General features: G+C 49.8%; 2 protein-coding genes across 3 annotated transcripts; both read right to left on the reverse strand.

Moving 5' to 3' along the window:
* Positions 1 to 1,527: 1,527 nt before the first annotated feature.
* FLOT1 (flotillin 1) lies at positions 1,528 to 16,314 on the reverse strand. Of its 2 annotated transcripts, NM_001132011.1 has the most exon segments (13): positions 1,528 to 1,843; positions 3,740 to 3,904; positions 4,146 to 4,283; positions 4,399 to 4,444; positions 4,636 to 4,817; positions 13,804 to 13,956; positions 14,141 to 14,236; positions 14,324 to 14,443; positions 14,842 to 14,985; positions 15,266 to 15,356; positions 15,444 to 15,519; positions 15,805 to 15,861; positions 16,185 to 16,314. In NM_001132011.1, coding segments are annotated over 12 exon segments (1,284 nt in total). In that variant the 5' UTR covers positions 15,848 to 15,861; positions 16,185 to 16,314; the 3' UTR covers positions 1,528 to 1,813.
* Positions 16,315 to 16,833: 519 nt separating this feature from the next.
* Positions 16,834 to 19,054, reverse strand: IER3 (immediate early response 3). The gene is made up of 2 exons (XM_002816638.5): positions 17,928 to 19,054; positions 16,834 to 17,815 (listed from the first exon to the last, which is right to left on the reverse strand). The coding sequence occupies exons 1-2, from the start codon at positions 18,135 to 18,137 to the stop codon at positions 17,555 to 17,557; spliced, it is 471 nt and encodes a 156-aa protein (XP_002816684.1). The 5' UTR covers positions 18,138 to 19,054; the 3' UTR covers positions 16,834 to 17,554.
* Positions 19,055 to 20,240: the final 1,186 nt, after the last annotated feature.

Raw genomic sequence — 20,240 nt, forward strand, 5'->3', positions numbered from 1 at the left:
ACTCTGGGGGGCTGAGGCAGGAGGATGGCTTGAGCCCAGGAGTTCCACACCAGCCTGGGCAGCAGTAAACCATCTAACAAAAAAAAAAGCTGGGCATGGTGGCGCATGCCTGTAGTCCCAGCTGCTGGGGTAGGGGGGCAGGAATTGGTGGGAGGATTGCCTGAGCCTGGGAGGTTGAGGCTGCAATGAGCCCTGACCATAACCCTCCACCCCAGCCTGGGTGACAGAGCAAGACCTTGTCTTTTTTCTTTTTTCTTGAGATGGAGTCTTGCTATGTTGCCCAGGTTGGAGTGCTTTGGCACGATCTTGGCTCACTACAACCTCTGCCTCCCGGGTTCAAGGAATTCTGCCTCAGCTTCCCAAGTAGCTGAGATTACAGGCACCCACCATCACGCTGGGCTAATTTTTGTATTTTTAGTAGAGATGGGGTTTTACCACGTTGGCCAGGGCTGGTCTCAAACTCCTGACCTCGTGATCCACCCATCTCAGCCTCCCAAAAAGTTCTGGGACTACAAGCATGAGCCACTGTGCCTGGCCCAAGCCCAAGACCTTGTCTTAAAAGGATAACTAGGCGGGAATGCGACCTTATGATCTCATTCTAAAACAATCTGTACCATCTACTACCTCATACTTTTAAGTTCACAATGCAAGTCTCAAAGCTACCCTGAAAACAATAATTCCTTTTGCTATGTTTTCAGGAATTCTGGGAACTAATACTATTCCCAACATTCCTTCTATTTTAGCATGCTTTTCTGACTATAATACACTGTTGGGGGGAAAAATTAACTCTAAAACTCTTGACAGTATATAAGTAACTTGCTTTTCTCCCATTCTAGAAAGCCTATTGTATGCAAGAAAGCCTATTGTATGCAAGAAAGCCTATTGTATGCAAGGGAACAAGCTACATTCTAGCATTCATTTTCTTTCTAATAGAGCCAGGATCTTGCTTTGTCACCCAGGCTGGAGTGCAGTGGTGTGATCATGGCTCACTACAGCCTTAGACTCCTGAGCTCAAGTGATCCTCCCACCTTAGCCTCCCAAGTAGCTAGGACTACAGGCAAGAGTCACCACACCTGAGTCTAGCATTCATTTTTTTTTTCTTTTTTTTGAAACAGTCTCACTCTGTCACCTAGGCTAGAGTGCAGTGGTGTGATCTTGGCTCACTGCAACCTCTGCTTCCCAGGTTCAAGTGATTCTCCTGCCTCAGCCTCCCAAGTAGCTGGGACTACAGGCATGTGCCACCCTGCCTGGCTATTTTATTTTTGGTAGAGACAAGGTTTCGTCATGTTGGCCAGGCTGGTCTTGAACTCCTGACCCCAGATGATCTGCCTGCCTTGGCCCCCCAAAGTCCTGGGATTACAGGCATGAGCCACTGCGCCGGGCCAAGCATTAATTTCCAATTGCTTCTTTTTTATTAATTGTTGATAAGTATCAGTACTTACTTACAGCAATTTATTTGGGTAGCAAAGTTGAAAACCTCCAGCCCATCCCTCAGTCTTGGTCAGGAAAGTATTCTAGACAACAGGCTCAAACAGTCTGATTTAATTAGGAAGTTAAATAAGTTGAGGTGGGGTGAAGTGGGATCATCAGAAGGCTGACATGGGACCGCTGGAGTTGGCAATCACAGCAGTGTGAGGTTGGCAAGGGGAGCAACCCCCTTCAAGACAAGGCACAAACTATTTGGCAAGGAGAGATGAGGAGTGGGACCTCAGTGTCAATGGACATGCTCAGGGAGGCCAGTGGGTTACATGCAACAGGAGTATCATTCAGGCAACTTCAGCTTTGAGGCTGGGCATCTGTGAGGGCTGAAGGCTCAGGCTGTTCTCAAAGGCTTGTGATTCACCTGGCAAAAAGACAACAGTAGATGACACTTGGGAACATTCGGGAGGCTGAGGCCCCTGCTCTCCCGGGCCCCCATTTAGACGAATGGGCTATAGGGAGAACACACACGGCCAGGGTTCTTCTTTCTGGTGCCCTACCTCATCCTGTTTCCCCAAACAAAGACATCAGGATTCACATACAATAAATCATTGAAGAGAGGAGAGGGGGCAGAGCCTTGTTTGCGCACTCTCCTTAGCTCTGAATATTCTACTGCAGGCCTCCAGGAGGCTCCAAGGAACCCAGCTTGAAGGTCATTGGTATGATCCAGTGCTTTTATTTACATGTGCTTTTTTTTTTTTTTTTTGAGACGGAATCTCACTCTGTCACCCAGGCTAGAGTGCAGTGGCGCGATCTTGGCTTACCGCAACCTCCGCCTCCTGAGTTCAAGTGATTCTCTTGCCTCAGCCTCCCGGGTAGCTGGAATTACAGGTATGCGCCACCATACCTGGCTAATTTTTGTATTTTTGGTAGAGACGGGGTTTCACCATGTTGGCCAGGCTGATCTCAAACTTCTGACCTCAGCTGATCGTCCACCTTGGCCTCCCAAAGTTCTGGGATTATAAGCGTGAGCCACAGCACCCAACCCAAATATGCATTTCTTTCTCTCTCTTTTTTTTTTCTGAGACAGAGTCTTGCTCTGTTGCCCAGGCTGGAGTGCAGTGGTGCTATCTCAGCTCACTGCAAGCTCTGCCTCCCAGGTTCACACCATTCTCCTGCCTCAGCCTCCCCAGCAGCTGGGATTACAGGCGCACACCGCCACGCCCGGCTGTTTTGTATTTTTAGTAGAGACGGGGTTTCACTGTGTTAGCCAGGATGGTCTTGATCTCCTGACCTCGTGATCTGCCCGCCTCGGCCTCCCAAAGTGCTGGGATTACAGGCGTGAGCCACTGCGCCCGGCCTTTTTTTTTTTTTTTTTTTTTTTTGAGATAGAGTCTTATTCTGTCACCCAGGCTGGCGTGCAGTGGTGTGATCTCAGCTCACTGTAACCTCTGCCTCCTGGGTTCCAGCAATTCTCCTGCCTCAGCCTCCTGAGTAGCTGAGATTACAGGCAGGCACCACCAAGCCTGGCTAATTTTTTTTTGTATTTCTAGTAAAGACGATGTCTCACCCTGTTGGCCAGGCTGGTCTCCAACTCCTAACCTTAGGTGAACTGCCTGCCTCGGCCTCCCAAAGTGCTGGGATTACAGGCGTAAGCCACTGCACCTGGCCCCATTTCTTTAACATACACGTAATGCTTACTATATACCAGGCACTATTCTAAACACTGCAAATATTTGCTCGAGCCCCTCAACAATTCAACACGGTAGTTTCTAATTATTAACCCAATTTTAAGATGAGGAAACAGGTATAGAGAGGTTGATTACTTGTCCAAGATTACAGTTAGCAGGCATTGTAGCTAGGATTCACAACAAAACAGTGGTTCCAGAGCCTGTTTGCTGACCTCTACCATGATCTACAGGTGAATTAACTGGGGCACCAAGAAAAGCAGTGATATGCTCTGGAATTAATTAACTGTCAATAGGCTGCAACTAGTTCACTATACTAGTGGGGTTCCCTATACAAGCACAGGTTGCAGAGACAGTCGACCTGGATTTCACTCCAGCTGCACCAGCAGAATGAGTAGGAACATGCTGGAAGTTGAGTTTCTTGACTTTGTAAAATCCTATATACCCTAAGGGTAGTTTGATTTAAAACAACTCATTTATGTAGAAGCTTAGCACTGTGTCTGGCACACAGAAAGTGATTAATAAACATCAATGACTCCCAGGCCTGGATGCTGGTTAAATGCTAGGCATGCTACGTCACACAACACAGGAACCTAGCAATTCTGCTCCTCAGCTCCAACCTGAGACCTCACCTGGGAGATGCTCACGCCTGTGAGTCTTTCCACACTCTCTGGCAGGCGAGTTAGAATGTCCAGTACTTCCCCAGTCACTTTGGCTGCCCCCATGGTCCCACTGCCGCTGGACACCAGTGTGATCTTATTGGCCGAAGTCAAGGGACCACTGATCTCTTCTGCCACCTGGCAGGAGAGAGACACCCACTCAGTGCCCATGATCTGACCACATTCCTCATAAAACAACTTACCCTGGGTTTTAAGGTCCTCGTTCCATTGGTCATCCTTCCTCACTTTGGTCACTAATAATTCCCACCCCTAATTTAGAGTCCCCCTAGACTGTTTCTCCCTAAGCCCCTCACTTCACCTCACCCCTTAGTCCCTGGTTCTATTTCCTCCTTTCTTGGTGCCCACACGACCTCCAGACCTGGGGCAGCTTCTCTAGCAGCATGTCCAGTTGAGCAGCCTCTTGGTACAGCTGGAAGGCTTCTGCCTTCTTGGCCATCTGCTCAGCCTCGGCTCGGGCTCGGGCCCCTATGGCAAAGGCCTCAGCTTCCCCACGCATCTGAGGGTTAAGGATGCTTGTGAAATTGACAGAAATCATTAAGAACAAGAAATCCCGGCTCAAACAGCAACCCCCACCCTCTCCACAAGCCAGCTGGAGCTGCCTCTTAACTCACCCGCACAGACTCGGCTTCTGCCTCCGCCTGCATAATTAGTTGGGACCTGTGGACAGAAGGGAAGTGGAGGGTGGAGCCCAGCGACCCTTACTCCCAGGAGAAAGGCCCAGTGCTGCAGAGGCAGAGGCTCCTGAAACCTGAAATCCACAGGAGTCCAGGTGGTGAAGGCTTCAGCCCTCCATCTTGGGGTGCCTAGGTGGCAAGTGAGCTAGGAAGGGTCAGGGAGGGGACATTTACTTCTCTGCCTCGGCTAGGCGCTCCAGCTTGTAGCGCTCGGCTTCCGCTGGCTTCCGCACCCGGGCCTCCAGCTCCTTCTCCCGCCGGGCGATCTCCTGCTCCTGCACTGCCACCTGCTGGGCCCGCTCCACCACCTGCACCTGCACCCGCTGCTCCTCAATTTGCTGCTTAGTCTTGGCCACCTGGGTAGGAGGGGCGCTCTGAGTCAGAGGTGAAGAGCAAGTGCCCGGGAACCAGAGCTCCAGAGTGGGATATAAAAATAGGAGCCGGTGGCCGGGCGCGGTGGCTCACGCCTGTAATCCTAGCGCTTTGGGAGGCCAAGGAGGGTGGATTGCCTGAGTTCAGGAGCTCGAGACCAGCCTGGCCAACATGGTGAAACCCTGTCTCTACTAAAATACAAAAAATTAGCCAGGTGTGGTGGCGAACGCCTGTAGTCCCAGCAACCTGGGAGGCTGAGGCAGGAGAATTGCTTGAACCTGGGAGGCAAAGGTTGCAGTGAGCTGGGATCACGCCACTGCACTCCACCCTGGTCAACAGAGTAAGACTCCATCTCCAAAAAAAAAAAAAAAATAGCAGGTACATGAAGGTGGGTTCCCTCTTGTCTGCTTGGCCAGTCCAGCGGAGTCCAGTGTTCCTCTGATGAGCCCCCGTTTAATCTATTTTTCCCATCTGTGCCCCCTTCTAGAGTATAAATACCTTGAGGGCACTGAGCACATGGTGGCTTTCTGCTATCTCCAGTCTTGCTCAAATCCCCCCACTGTTGCTGCGATAACCTTAGTGCTAGCCTAGGCTACTGCAATAGCTGACTTATTTTTTGTGGGGGTGGGGAGAGGTGATCTTTTTTGTCTTTTGCATATGGTGCAGATTTAACAGAAAAAAAAGTGAACCACGAGGCTTCTTCCTCATTCTCCAAACTACCTGGGTCCCTTTCCCAGAGAAACCACCAAGACCAGCTTCTTGTGTATCCTTCCAGGGATACTCTGAACATCTACAAGAATGTGTGTATTCATAGAATTCCTCTTATTTAGGCAGTTTTTTTTTTTTTTTTTTTTTTTTTTTGAGGCAGTTTCGCTCTATTGCCCAGGCTGGAGTGCAGTGGCACGATCAGCTCAGTGCAACCTCCACCTCCCAGGTTCAAGCTAATCTCTTGCCTCAGCCTCTCAAGTAGCTGGGACTACAGGCATGTGCTACCACGTCTGGCTAATTTTTGTATTTTTTTTTAGTAGAGACGGAGTTTCAACATGTTGGCCAGGCTGGTCTCAAACTCCTGATCTCAAGTGATCCATCCACCTCAGTTTCCCAAAGTGCTGGGATTATAGGCATGGGCCACCGCACCCAGCCTAGATTTCATCTTCTTATTCCTTGCAGTGTGAGGGAATCAGAAGGCTCTTATCAAGATGCTAGTGAGGAGAGGTGCCAGGCAAGGAACACATTTTTTTTTTCTTTTTGAGACATCATCTTACTCTGTCATCCAGGTTCAATGGCGTAATCATGGCTCACTGCAGCCTTGACCTCCCTGGGCTCAGATGATCCTCCCCCCTCCCCCTCTAGAGTAGCTGGGACTACAGGCGTCAACCAGCACACCCGGATATTTCTTGTACTTTTTGTAGAGACGGGGTTTTGCTATGTTGCCCAGGCTGGTCTCAAACTCCTGGGCTCAGGTGATCCACCTGCCTCAGCTTCCCAAAGTGTTGGGGTTACAGGCATGTGTCATCACATCCAGCCAGACACACGCCTTCGTTGTCCCATTGCTCAGGCTCAGCCATGCACCATCATCATTGTAGGTCTCATCAATACATGTGATGCTTCCCCTGCCTTCTACCTTCCCCTGGGCCCATCTGTTCACTCCAGAGAGAAGCATGGCTCTGGAGACGGCACTCCGTACTGTCTTTCACCCTAAATTTTCAAACCCGTTCCAAACTGGCCTCGTTGCCCTCTACATCGGTGTGCAGGATCACCTCTCTCCTGTGTCCCTTAGGCAACCATTTGTTTCTTTTTCCTTCCTGTCTATGCCCACCTTTTGGTGAAACTCAACATCCAGAAGCTTCCTCAGAAAGAATATAAAGACAATATTTTTTCTGAGGTCTTGCTTTCTCTGAGATTTTTATTCTACCTTTTTCTGAGATGGAATTTCGCTCTTGTCACCCAGGCTGGAGTGCAGTGACGCAATCCTGGCTCACTGCAATCTCCATCTCCTGGGTTCAAGCAATTCTCCTGCCTCAGCCTCCCACGTAGCTGGGATTATAGGTGCCTGCCACCATGCTCAGCTAATTTTTGTATTTTTAATAGAGATGGGGTTCCACCACATTGGCCAGGCTGGTCTCGAACTCCTTATCTCAGGTGATCCACCTGCTTCGGCTTCCCAAAGTGCTGGGATTACAGGCGTGAGCCACTGCACCCAGCCTCTACCCTTCTATTTTAATACCAGTTAGGCTGAAAGCAGGCTGCTATGTTGGGATTAACTTTCCATCAGAATTCTGAAGGCATTCCTCCATGGTTTTCTAGCTTTTTAAGAAATCTGGGTTTGGGCCAGTCACGGTGGCTCATGCCTGTCATCCCAGCACTTTGGGCAGATCGCCTGAGGTCAGGAGTTCATGACCAGCCTGGTCAACGTGGTGAAACCCCATCTCTACTAAAAATACAAAAATTAGCCGGCCATGGTGGCACACACCTGTAGTCCCAGCTACTTGGGTAGCTGAGGTAGGAGAATCGCTTGAACCCAGGAGGCAGAGGTTGCAGTAGCTGAGATCGTGCCATTGCACTCCAGCCTGGGTGACAAGAGTGAAAATCCATCTCAAAAAAAAAAAAAAAAAAAAGAAAAAACAAATCTGGGCTTAGTGCAGTGGCTCATGCCTGTAATCCCAGCACTTTGGGAGGCTAAGGTGGGAGGATAACTTAAACCCAGGAGTTCAAGACTAGCCTGTGCAATATGGCAAGATCCCACCTCTAGAAAAAAATTTAAAAATTAGCTGGGCGTGGTGGTGTGCCCCTGTGGTCCCAACTACTGGGGAGGCTGAGGTGGGAGAATCACTTGAGCCTGGGAGGTTGAGGCTACAGTAAGCCTTGTTTATGCCACTGTATTGGACAACAAAGCAAGACCCTGTGTCTGAAAAAAAAAAGGAATCTGAAGTCATTTTGAAGCCTGCCTCTTTGAGATCTCTCTCTCACTAGAAGCTTTCATATTTTTTGTCCTTAGCATTCTTAAGTTTTACAGTGATATGTTTCAATGTAGATATTTTTCATTCATTGCATTGGGCACTTAGTAGACCATTTCAATCTAAAACCTCATTTTTACATAATTTTTCTCAGAATGTTTCTGCTCCCAATAAGTCATGCCACATTTGCATGTGCTTGACTCTTTTTTTTTTTTTTTTTTTTGGAGACCGAGTCTTGCTCTGTCACCCAGGCTGGAGTGCAGTGGCATGATCTCATCTCACTGCAACCTCTGCCTCCCAGGTTCAAGTGATTCTCCTGCCTCAGCCTCCCGAGTAGCTGGGACTGCAGGTGTGTACCACCAAGCCTGGCTAATTTTTTGTATTTTTATAGAGTTGGGGTTTCACTGTGTTAGCCAGGATGGTCTCGATCTCCTGACCTCGTAAGCCACCCACCTTGGCCTCCCAAAGTGCTGGGATTATAGGCATGAGCCACCGCCCCTGGCACTGCTTGATTCTTATTGGTCCCTTTCCCTTACTTCTCTGCTTCTTTCTGTGGGGTTTTATTTTTCTCCTTTGTCAGCTCTTGCCAGGTTACCAAGCATACCCTGTCCCTGGCTTTCTTGGTTGCTCCCAAATCTGTGATGGCTTGCTTTGTTGCCCAGGCTGGAGTGAAATGGCACGATCTCAGCTCACTGCAACCTCTGCCTCCTGGATTCAAGTGATTCTCCTGCCTCAGTCTCCTGAGTAGCTGGGATTATAGTCACCATTTCAGCTAATTTTTGTGTTTTTAGTAGAGACAGGGTTTCACCATGTTGGCCAGGCTGGTTTCGAACTCCTTTGTCATCTGCTCAGAGGGAAGAAGGTCTCAACACTGAAAGGACGCTCTGAGTACGTGGGTGAGGCTTGCTGACTTTGAGCTTCACTCTACGGTGATCTGGATAGGCCATGTACGGAGAAACATCTGATTCAGGATTTTAAGTTATTTCTTTTTGGATTAATCATGTTCCCCAGAGCAGTCTTCTGACCTCTTTTTTGGAAGATGGAAGTTCTGGGAGCTGAGTGGGGTTGAGGGGGTTGGGGTTGGGGTTGGCTCTCAGTATTTAGCATTCATGAAAGTTATGGTCATTTCATGCCCCTGTTACTGGTAAACTATCTGGGTCCTCACCTGTGCTGGGCCAGCCCCCATCACATCCTCTAGTCTACTCTCTTCAGATAATAAACTTCCAATGGCAGGTGGGGTAACTCACACCTGTAATCCCAGCACATAGTGAGGCTGAGGTGGGTAGATCACTTGAGGCCAGGAGTTCGAGACCAGCCTGGCCGACATGGTGAAACCCCTCTCTACTAAAAAAAAAAAAAATACAAAAATTACCTGGGAGTGGTGGTGGGCACTTGTAATCCCAGTTGAGGATTACTTGGGAGGCTGAGGCACGAGAATCACTTGAACCCAGGAGGCAGAGGTTGCAGTGAGCCGAGACTGCGCCACTGCACTCCAGCCTGGACAACAGAGTGAGAGACCCTGTCTCAAAAAAAAAAAAAATAATAATAAATAAATAAATAAGATAATAAACCTCCAGATGTCTGTTGGAGCAGGGTAGGAACCATTACCCAGAGGCAGTGAGGGACTCTGAGAAGGTGCTTTTCACCTGTTCCTCTTATTTAACCAGTCTACCACAGCTGGAGAAGCACTGGGTGCTGCCAGCTCCTGAGCCTCAGATCATTTCATTGTTTTCCCTTTCGCAGGTTTCAAGCTCAGCTGTCTCATACCTGCTTAGTCAATTACCACTGACTTCCAGTTTCCAAAATGATGCTCTGGTTTCTGTTCCTATTTTCTCCATCTTTTTTTTTTTTTTTTTTTTTTTAAAAGCCTAGTCAGCTGGGCATGGTGGCTTACGCCTGTAATCCTAGCATTTTGGGAGGCTGAGGCGGGAAGGAGCCTTTGAGTCCAGGAGTTTGAGACCAGCCTGGGCAACATGGCAAAATTCCATCTCTACAAACCATACAAAAATTAGCCAGGCGTGGTGGCATAGGCTTGTAGACCTAGCTACTCAGGAAGCTGAGGTGGGAGTATTGCTTGAGCCCAGGCAGTTGAAGCTGTAGTGAGCTGAGATTGTACCGCTGCACTCTAGCCTGGGGGACCGAGTAAGACCCGGTCTCAAAGATGAGGATAGGAGAGAAGAAAGAAGAGAAGAGAAGGAAAGAAAGGAAGAAAGAAAGAAAGACTAGTCGAGTGCAATAGTGAGAAGTAGGTAAAGAGTAGAACAAGGAGTTCAATCTGTAACTGACTGAACAATCAATTGAGATAACTCACTACCTTTGGACAAGCCTCTATCTTAAAAAAAATCATTTTGGCTTTAGTGAGGTTTTAGGAGAGAGTAAAATTAGCTACATTTGTTTAAACCATCATCTCTGAAAAAGAGCCCAGCTCATCTTTTGCTCCTTTTTTTTTTTGAGACAGAGTCTCACTCTGTCATCCAGGCTGGAGTGCAGTGGCACGATCTCGGCTCACTGCAAGCTCCGCCTCCCGGGTTTATGCCATTCTTCTGCCTCAGCCTCCCGAGTAGCTGGGACTACAGGTGCCCACCACCACGCCCAGCTAATTTTTTGTATTTTTAGTAGAGACGGGGTTTCACCATGTTAGCCAGGATGGTATCGATCTCCTGACCTCGTGATCTGCCCGCCTCGGCCTCCCAAAGTGTTGGGATTACAGGTGTGAACCACCGCACCCGGCCTTGCTTTCTCTCTTTGCCCATTCTCCACAAGGCAACCAGACTGATCCCTATACAAATATAAATAAGACCATGGCACCTTTCTGCTTGAAGTTCTCCAAAAGCTTTCCATTGTGCTTTCAGTCTCTTCTGTGTCTCCATCATGACCACACAAACCCTTTGTGATCTGGCCCTGCCGGCCTTTCCTCCTCACTCACAGCACACCAGCTCCCCCAGATCAGAAACCTCCTTTCTGACTCCACCTCACAGCCTTTGCACTTACTGGTCCCCTGCCTAGCCACAAGCCACATATGACTGACTGACTGTCTATGTAATCTATCTAATCTATCTATCTATCTATCTATCTATCTATCTATCTATCTATCTATCTAATCTATCAATCTATCCAATCTATCCATCCATCCATCTATCTATCTATCTTAGAAGGAGTCTCGCTCTGTCACCCAGGCTGGAGTGCAGTGGTGCGATCTCCACTCACTGTGCCTTCTGGGTTCAAGCGATTCTCATGCCTCAGCCTCCCAAGTAGCTGGAATTACAGGTTCACACCACCATACCCGGCTAATATTTTTTGTATTTTTGGTAGAGAGAGGGTTTCACTATGTTGGCCAGACTGGTCTCAAACTCCTGGCCTCAAGTGATCTTCCTGTCTCAGCCTCTCGAAGTGTTGGGATTACAGGCATGAACCACCGCGCCCAGCCACTTTTTAAGTATGACTACTTAAAAAGCACAGGCTAGAATGTTCTTGGCCCAGAACTCTACATTGTTCCTTCTTATCTCCAGGTCTGATCTCAAACACCACTTCCTCATAGAAACTTTCTCTCACCACCCTCTAACCTAATATACTAACTCCCCTCCCACAGTTTTTCATATCACCCTGTTTATTTCCTTCACAGCACCTAAACAAGAATTATAGCCTGGGAAGGTCATTTACTTGCTTACTAGCTGTTTCCTGTGTCATAATGTAAGCTGCATAAGGGCAGGAATCTTTTCTGCCTCACCTCCATATTTATAGCCTCACCTCCAAAATGATGTCTAGCACACAGAAGGCACTTAACAGATATTTGTTGAATAAATCCTTCTTTCCTGAACACCTAGCACACTGCCTGGTGTATAATGAGAAACTGATAAAAGTTGAAAAGAGTCCAACCAGTCCAATCCCTTAATCTGCAGACAAGTAAGGTCATGCTTAGAAGGTTAAGAACATTATCCATAGCTTCACTGCAAGCTAGCAGTTTCCATTATGGTAATCCTTTTCAAACTCAAACTCCAATGTGCATACAAATCACCTAGGAATTCACTTTGAGATTTTGTTAAAATGCAGGTTCTGATTCAGCTGGTCAGGGCCAGGGCCTGCAATTTTGTATTTCTAACAAGCTTCGCAGTGATGCTGCAGCTGCTGCTAGGTAGAACACAGTTTGAGTTGCAAAGCTGTATGCCATGCTCAACCTGTCAAGTCACCCAGGAATTTAACATAATAACAAAAATATTTTGTACCTTCATTATGCTTTCAGCCTGTACCAACTCTTGGCAAAAACAAAATGCATAATATTGCTATCCTTTGGGTAAAGGTCTCAAAGTACAGTTGATTTTCATTGTTCTTGGTAGTTCTGTTCTATAAAGTAGCCATGAATGCTGAATTAGTTAATACCTAATTTGTTCCTAGAAGAAATACAGGGCTAGGTTCCTGTGAGCCTCTGGTCACAACGTTTTCATCAACTGATCAACATAGAGCCTTGCTTTATATGTGTTTCTGTTTAAAGACACCTTATGTAAAATATATTGTTGATTCATTAACACTGAACTCACAGCTAACAGCACTATAACTTATGCATGAACAAAGCTTACCTAACACGTGTATTTCTCCCATAAGGCACATCATAGCCTGCTTGCACTAAAGGACACTAGACAGCACTCCAGCACTGATGCTTGGGGGCCATTTTAAAGAGCGAATTCACCAAGAAAAAGCACAAAAATGCAAAAAACATGGCAGTAAATATACTGTGAAAATAACACGGTTTAGGGTATGAGAGCTGAAACAAGGCAGCAGAGCATCTCCTTGCTCAACCTCACCTGGGTACTGTGCGTGTCTGCAAAAGATCCTGAAAGTGCTGCGACTTTATTGGTAACCTTTTGAGGTTACCAATACATTTTAGTGAATAGGCAAATTCTCAGATACGAATAATGAAGAATGAAAATCAACTATACTTCCTGGCAATATCAAGGGCTGCCCATATCTCACTTTGCAGGATTCAACATCCAAGTCCATGTTTTCCTTCTTCATACACTTTTTTGATTAACCAGGGCTGCTGCTAGCCCATAGCATGCCTCTGTGCAAATTAGAAATTCCTCCGTGTAGATGCAGACCCATGTCAGAATGCACTGCTTGATTAGAGGGGCATGGGCCGGATCTGAGCTCGGATCCACTTTCTCAGATACGTTTGCACGGGCACAGCCTGCTCCAAACTTATGACCAGCCTTATTGATCATATCCCTTCTTGGCTTTCTCTTTTTTTGAGATGGAGTCTCACTCTGTCACCCAGGCTGGAGTGCAATGGCGTGGTCTCAGCTCACTGCAACCTCTGTCTCCCGGGTTCAAGCAATTCTCCAGCCTCAGCCTCCCGAGTAGCTGGGACTACAGGTGCGTGCCACCACACCTGGCTAATTTTTGTATTTTTAGTAGAAACGGGGTTTCACTATGTTGGCCAGGCTAGTCTCAAACTCTTGACCTTGTGATCCACCTGCCTTGGCCTACCAAAGTGCTGGGATTACAGGCATGAGCCACCGTGCCTGGCCTTTTCTTTCTTTTCTCTTTTTTGAGACAGGATCTCACTGTCACCCAGGCTGGAGTGCAGTGGTGTGATCTCGACTCACTGCAACCTGCGCATCCTGGCTCAAGCGATCCTCCTGCCTCATACCCCAAGTAGCTGTGACTACAGGCCCGAGCTGCCATGCCTGGCTAATGTTTGTATTTTTCGCATAGACAGGGTTTCATCATGTTGCTCAGGCTGGCCTTGAACTCCTGAGGTCAAGCAATCAGCCCGCCTTGGCCTCCCAAAGTGCTGGGATTACAGGCATGAGTCACTACACCCAGCTGGCCTTTTCTTTAAAGCTTTTCAGCTGTAACGTCTGAGTCTTTTAAATCTCTCCTCATATGGGGGAGTTGGTCCAGAGATGGAGAGCCAGAAAAATATCAAAGTTAAAGTATGAGAAATAGTGGTGTCCTGAGATGGACAGCCTGAGAGGAATGGGGAAGGGGCAGAGAGTGGCCTGGCAGTGGCTCTGACCTGAAGCTGATAGGCCAGGTCAGCCTGCGCTCGGCGGGTGTTGACCTCGATGTCATAGGCGGCCTTCTTCAGCTCATAATCTCTCTGTGCCTTGGCCATCTCGATCTCACTCAGGTACTGAGCAGACACCTTTTCCTGCTTGGCTTTAGCTTCCTGTCCAAGCAGAGATCAGGTAGGAAATGTCAGGGCAGGGGGAGAAAGGCCATGGTGAGAGCCTGCTTCCCACCAAGGTTCTCTGTCTGCCTCATGTATTTTCCTGCTCACCCAGCACCCCTGCTTCTTCTCAGTTGTGCCACTTCTATCCCCTTTCCCACTAAGCAACCCGCATCTCTCTCACCCGGATCCCAGCATCTCTCTTGGCCTCTGCTTCTCCAATCCGTGCATCTTTTTGGACTTGAGCTGTTCGAGCCTTCCCCAAAGAGTGCAAATAGTCCTATGGAAGAGATGTAGAAATTAGTCCTTTGGAGGGCTTAAGAGATGGGAGCAAGGAAGCGGGGAAGGATCAATTGCCTAGTTTTACCTGGTCATCGTGAATGTCCTTCAGAGTGTAGCTAACCACACTGATGCCCATGTTGACCAGGTCTGAGGAGGCCACTTTGAAAACCTGTTCTGAGAATTTCTGCCTGTCCTTATAGATCTCCTGTGATAACAGGATGGTGGGGAGAGGGGATGTAAGTTTTGTTTTTTGTTTTTTTTTTTTTTTTGGCTCACTGCAACCTCTACCTCCTGGGTTCAAGTGATTCTCCTGCCTCAGCCTCCCAAGTAGCTGGGATTACAGACACCCGCCACCATGCCCAGCTAATTTTTGTATTTTTAATAGAGAAGAGGTTTCACCAGGTTGGCTAGGCTGGTCTCGAACTCCTGACCTCAAGTGATCCGCCCCCCTTGGCATCCCAAAGTGCTGGGATTACAGGCATGAACCACCCTGCCTGGCCGGGATGTAAGCTCTTGGATCCACTGTCTCTCACAAACTAGTGTGGTCCTTGGGCCCCCCTCATTTTGACATCCTTCCAGATGGTTCCCTGCCCCTAGGCCAACCTCCACAGTCATGTGGGCCATGATGGCCCTCTGGTGGCCCTCTAACGTCTCCAGGGCAATGTGGGCAATCTCAGCCTCCGTCTTCCCCAGGAACATCTGACAGGCCGCCGCCAACATCTCCTTGTTCTGCCCCTGGATTTTTACCTGTAGCCAGAGGAGGGGTAGGAAAGGTGTGGTGGGGTCTCATGAAGTCAGAGAAGAAGCAGAGAGAGAAGGGAGAGCCCTCTAAGAAATGCTTCTTCCATTTCAGGGAAAGAAAGGAGGAGGAGGCAAGTGCCTTGGGGGTGCCTGGAAAAGATGAGACTAGCAGAGGAACTTCTCTGCAGGCAAGGGTTAAGAAGGCTGTGGCCAGAAGATGTCTTAATGTCTGGGAGAGAGGGTGATGGGGAAGTGGACTTTGGGGAAAAGGCTCTGAAAGCTTCACCTGGGCAATGCCAGTGACTGAGATGGGGACCCCATGGCGAGTGTAAACTTTTTCACTCTTGACATTGAGGGTCAGTGTGTTGAGAGAGATCCTAGGGGAAAAAGAAGGGGCAGACAGTAAGAAGAGGAGGAAAAAGAGAAAACGGAGGTCCCCCTTCCCTGGTTCCCTTCTTGCCTACCTCTGGATCTGTTGGATGCAGGGCAGGACAAAGACACGCCCTCCAGCCACCATGACTGGGGGGCTTCGGCAGAACCCTGCAAGGTGAGGGGCAGTGAGGAAATGTGGCAGAGCTTGAATGTGGAAGACTGAGGAACTGGGGGAGGGGGTGGCGAGGGGACAGCAACCCACAGGAGAGAATCTGGGAGCTGGAGGGGAAGCAGTCTGGGCCTTAGAATGGTGGGAATCAAACTGGCCAGTTCGTGGCCATCAAGGGGCAGAAGTCTGGCGCTGGGAAGTTGGTAGGGAGAGGGAGAAGGGGCAGAGGCCAGACTCACAGGGGTTCTGGGGTCACTGGCTGGGAAGGGAACAACAGTACTTACCGGAGACCACCATGGCCTCATTTGGGCCACAAGTGAAAAACATGGTTCAGGCTGGAGCTGGAGGAGAGGGAGGGAAAGCCTTTGCGGATGGGGAAGGGGCGCTGTGGCGTCCACAGGGGCCCATCCTTTCCCTTTCCCGTCAGGCCCTCCCAGTCTGCATCCGCCACGGCCGGTGCCTTCTGCACCCATGGGTCCGCTAAGGCTTTTCCCTGCAAAATCCTTAAGATCCCCAGCTACCTCTTCCCCGCCTGCGTACGGTCCCTCCCTTCCCCTCGCCGCTCCCTTTGATAAAGGTTCCCCGCGCCCAGAGGCCTGCAGACCTTTCCCCTCTCTCCCTGCTTCTCGGCAGCCCCAGGCTCCATCTCCCCTCCCCCACTGACCTTCCGGGACGCGGGCGGCAGCCTGGCTGGGGTCTCGGGAAGGGCGGGGGCGCGCAGGGACCTGGGAGCCGAGCAGGAGCCGGTCGCGGACCAGCCTTCCTGGGAGCTGGCCCCGCTCCCGCGTTCCCCACCCGGCCGCACCCTGTTACTGCGGCAGACGCGACCCCGCCCCCCGAAACGGACTAAGCACCCCCACTTCGCCCCGCCCCTTTCCCGGCAGGCCCCGCTAGAGTCCGCAGCCCGCCCGCCCGCTGGCTCCCGGGCCCAGGCGGGCTGCCTGATTAGCCCGGGGAGGGCCACATCCCTGCCGCACCAGTCACCGCCCTTCTTGAGCCGGGAATCCCGCCCACGCGGCTCCACGCTCCGCCCCCGGGTGCGGGACTTGACCTCCGCCTGGCACCCTGGCGTAAGGGTGATTGCCACATCTCGGATTCGCCGCGGGGCAACTACCTGGGAAAACCGCAGACTGGGCAATGGAAAGACTACATCCGGCAACCGGATGCTGGGTTCTGTGACTCCAGGAAAAGGGGCTCCTGGGCCCAGGGAGGTGCGCGGGCTGGGGACTCGACCACGGCGCCTCCCGCCGGTCGTTGCCATCTGAAGGCGGGGAAGAATGGGGAGTCGGCGCTTGCAAAGATACACTCAAGAGTGCAGACAGCAAATCAATTTTATTTGTGTTCACAGAACATACTGGGCGATCTCGACAGTCGCTCCGTGACAGCCCACCAACCCCCAACCCTCTACCTCGCAGCCGCCCTAAAGGCGACTTCAATAAGATGGAAGGATCTTACGGATCTCATTCCTAATGGTCCGCCGAAGTCTCACACAGTAGACAGACGGAGTTGAGATGCTGGAGGATGCAGTCACCTCCTAAACTTACGACCCACCACCAGACTTCATCCCAGCCGGGACGTCGTCCCCCACCCGAGTCCTCCCCATTTCTTCTCCTACTTTGCCGCAGTTCCAGGTGTCCTGCCTCCACCAGTCCCACAAAGCTCAATAAATACCAAGAGACCCGCATTTACAGCAGGGGGAACATCTCACACCCTTGCATAAGTTAAAATAAATATTACGTACACACCTCCATCACCTAGGAGGACGTACATAAATACATATAAATATTAATTAGGAGCAATAAGAAATAAATTAACAATGCTCTCCTTCCCACCAGGCCTAGCCCCAGCTTGGCTGTGCCTCGGTCTCTGTGCGCCTCGGTCCCGCCTCAAGCACCGGGTGGCGTCTCCGCTGTAGTGTTCTGAGTTCAAGTTGCCTCGGAAGTCCCAGTTTGGGATACGCTCTCGCGCACCAGGTACGCCTGGTGTTTCTTTGTGGTTTTTCGGATTCTTTTTGGGGAGTGAGGGGAGTCACAGTTAGAAGGCGGCCGGGTGTTGCTGGAGGAAAGTGCTGAGGTCCAGAGAGTAGTCCGAGGGCTCCGAAGTCAGATTAAAGGGCTCGAGGACGGGGGGCAGAGGGGTGGGCGCCGGGGATGCGGCGTTGGGGGCGTCCTCCGGAGGCAGGGGCGCCGGCACACCCTCTTCAGCCATCAGGATCTGGCAGAAGACGATGGTGAGCAGCAGAAAGAGAAGCCTTTTGGCTGGGTTCGGTTCCTCGACTGGCAGCTGGCGCCGGACCTAAGGGGAGACAAAACAGGAGACAGGTCAGGTCGAGGCCTCTGGAGTCGGGTCGTTCCCCAGTGACTCCACGGCAGCGCACCCCGCGAATGCCCACTTCGGCGATACTCACCACTCGAGGGTAGAGAACCCTGCGGCTGCGCTTTCGGTGCCCGCGAGAGGCGCTGGGGCGCCCGGCAGGGGCCGCTGCGGGCTCCGGGAGAGGGTCGAAGGTGAAGATCTCAGGACCGGAGCCCCGCCGGGGTCCCGGGTTGGTGGAGGGGGCCGGGGTCGGGGCCTGCAGGATGGTCATGGTCGGGTGGCAGCTGCGAGAGTGACACATGGTGAGCCGAGCGGAGTGTAAGGCCAAGTGAGGGCCAGCTGCCGGCAGAGGTGATTTATGTGCTCCTGGAAATTGGGCGGGTCCTTCTAACTCCTCCTCCCGCAGCTGGGGAGCGGTTGGCAGCAGCGGGCTGGAAATTCCGACGATTAAACAAAGGGAGTGGGTGGAGACTTGGCATGCACAATCCTAGGCGCCCAACTGCACGTTGTGAGTGTGTGAGTCGTGAGTGGGGGTGGGTGAGATCCCGGGCTGCAGGCACATGTCGAGGCATGTGGCATCTGGAGAGGGGCTCACGACAGCCTAGGAGATGGTTTAGCCACAGGATCCCTCACAGGCTTTTTTTTTTTTTTTGGAGATGGAGGAGTCTCGTTCGGTCGCCAGGCTGGAATGCAGAGGCGCGATCTCGGCTCACTGCAACCCCTGATTCCCTGGTTCAAGCGATTTTCCTGCCTCAGCTTCCCGAGTAGCTGGGAATACAGGTACGCGCCACCAAGCCCAGCTAATTTTTGTATTTTTAGTAGAGACGAGGTTTCACCATGTTGGCCAAGATGGTCTCGATTTCCTGACCTCGTGATCTGCCTCGTTCCCTCCGTCTTTCTTCTAGTAGTCTCAAGTTGCCATTGTTGCCATCTTTATGTCCACGAGTTCCCAATGTTTGGTTCCCACTTATAAGTGAGAATGCATGGTATTTGGTTTGCCCGCCTCGGCCTCCCAAAGTGCTGGGATTACAGGCGTGAGCCACCGCGCCCTGCCAAGAGGGCTTTTTATTGGAGATCAGGCCATCCTGCTACAATACTGACCCAGTTACATGCATGCATTCATGGACTTGTAGGTATCCTTAGAATATAAACTCCCCAAGGAGGAAATTGTTACAGAAATAGTCAAGATTAAGGGAGAAATGAACACACTAGCACACACAGACACAAACCTGCCTGCCTGAGCACACATGAAGACACACACCGCGTAGCCATAAAAAAGAACAAAATTATGTGCTTTGCAGCAACATGGATGCAGCTGGAGGCCATTATCCTAAGTGGATTAACTCAGGAACAGAAAACCAAATACCACACATTCTCACTTATAAGTGGGAACCAAACATTGGGAACTCATGGACATAAAGATGGCAATAAAAGCAACTTGAGACTACTAGAAGAAGGACGGAGGGAGTAAGGCAAAAGTTGAAACACTAACTATTGGGTACTGTGCTCAGTACCTGGGTGACAGGATCATTCGTACCCCAAACCTCAGCATCATGCAGTATACCTAGGTAACAAACCTGCACATATACCCCAGAATCTAAAATAAAAGTTGGGGAGGGAGGGAAGGATAGAAAGATTTAAAAAGTAATACACAATGGTGGGGCATGGTGGCTCTTGCCTGTAATCCTAGCATTTTGGGGGGCTGAGGTGGGAGGATCATTTGAGCTCAGGAGCCTGGGCAACATAGTGAGACCTTGTCACTATAAAATAACAACAACAACAACAACAATAATAATACGCAATTAAATATTATTCAGCCATAAAAAGAATGAAATCCTGGAAAAAAAGGAAAACATACCACATACACATACCAACACACATGTACACAGTAAAAGTGCAAAGACTGTATAGGGACAGTTCAGCAAAACTACTCTCTTAGGAGTGTGCAGAAATATTCACATAAAGGCTGGTGCAGAGGGCCACAAATACAAAGGCAATAGATTAGCAGCCACCCAGATTTGCCCCTTGCTGTAAGTCAAACAACCAAATTTATGGGACAAACATTCTAAATTGTGAGACATTATACAAATGTTACAGTAATGGTAATTACTCAACTTAAAGAAGATTCACATTTCCATAACTTCCTTACAGACAGCTGCTCACGGACACAGAATTTAACTTTTTTTTTTTTTTTTTTTTTTTGAGACAGGGTCTGGCTTTGTCGCCCAGGTTGAAGTGCAGTGGCATGATCTCGGTTGACTGCAACCTCCACCTCTTGGCTCAAGCCATCCTCCTACCTCAGCCTCCTGAGTAGCTGGGACCACAGGTGAGCACCACCATGCCTAGCTAATATATATATATATATATATATATATATATATATATATATATATAAAATTTTTTG

Source organism: Pongo abelii, chromosome 5 (genome assembly GCF_028885655.2).
Source record: "Pongo abelii isolate AG06213 chromosome 5, NHGRI_mPonAbe1-v2.0_pri, whole genome shotgun sequence".
In the NCBI taxonomy this organism is placed as follows: Eukaryota; Metazoa; Chordata; class Mammalia; order Primates; family Hominidae; genus Pongo; species Pongo abelii.

Excerpts from the sequence above, each read along its gene's own strand:
- FLOT1 (XM_054556768.1), bottom strand. The coding sequence starts at position 14,958 with ATGTTGGCGGCGGCCTGTCAGATGTTCCTGGGGAAGACGGAGGCTGAG. Across the intron at positions 14,444-14,841 it reads TGGCCCACATGACTGTGGAG|GAGATCTATAAGGACAGGCA; the intron begins GTTGGCCTAGGG and ends CTGTTATCACAG. Across the intron at positions 4,284-4,398 it reads CAGAAGCCGAGTCTGTGCGG|ATGCGTGGGGAAGCTGAGGC; the intron begins GTGAGTTAAGAG and ends CTTAACCCTCAG.
- IER3 (XM_002816638.5), bottom strand. The coding sequence starts at position 18,137 with ATGTGTCACTCTCGCAGCTGCCACCCGACCATGACCATCCTGCAGGCC. Across the intron at positions 17,816-17,927 it reads GGGTTCTCTACCCTCGAGTG|GTCCGGCGCCAGCTGCCAGT; the intron begins GTGAGTATCGCC and ends GTCTCCCCTTAG.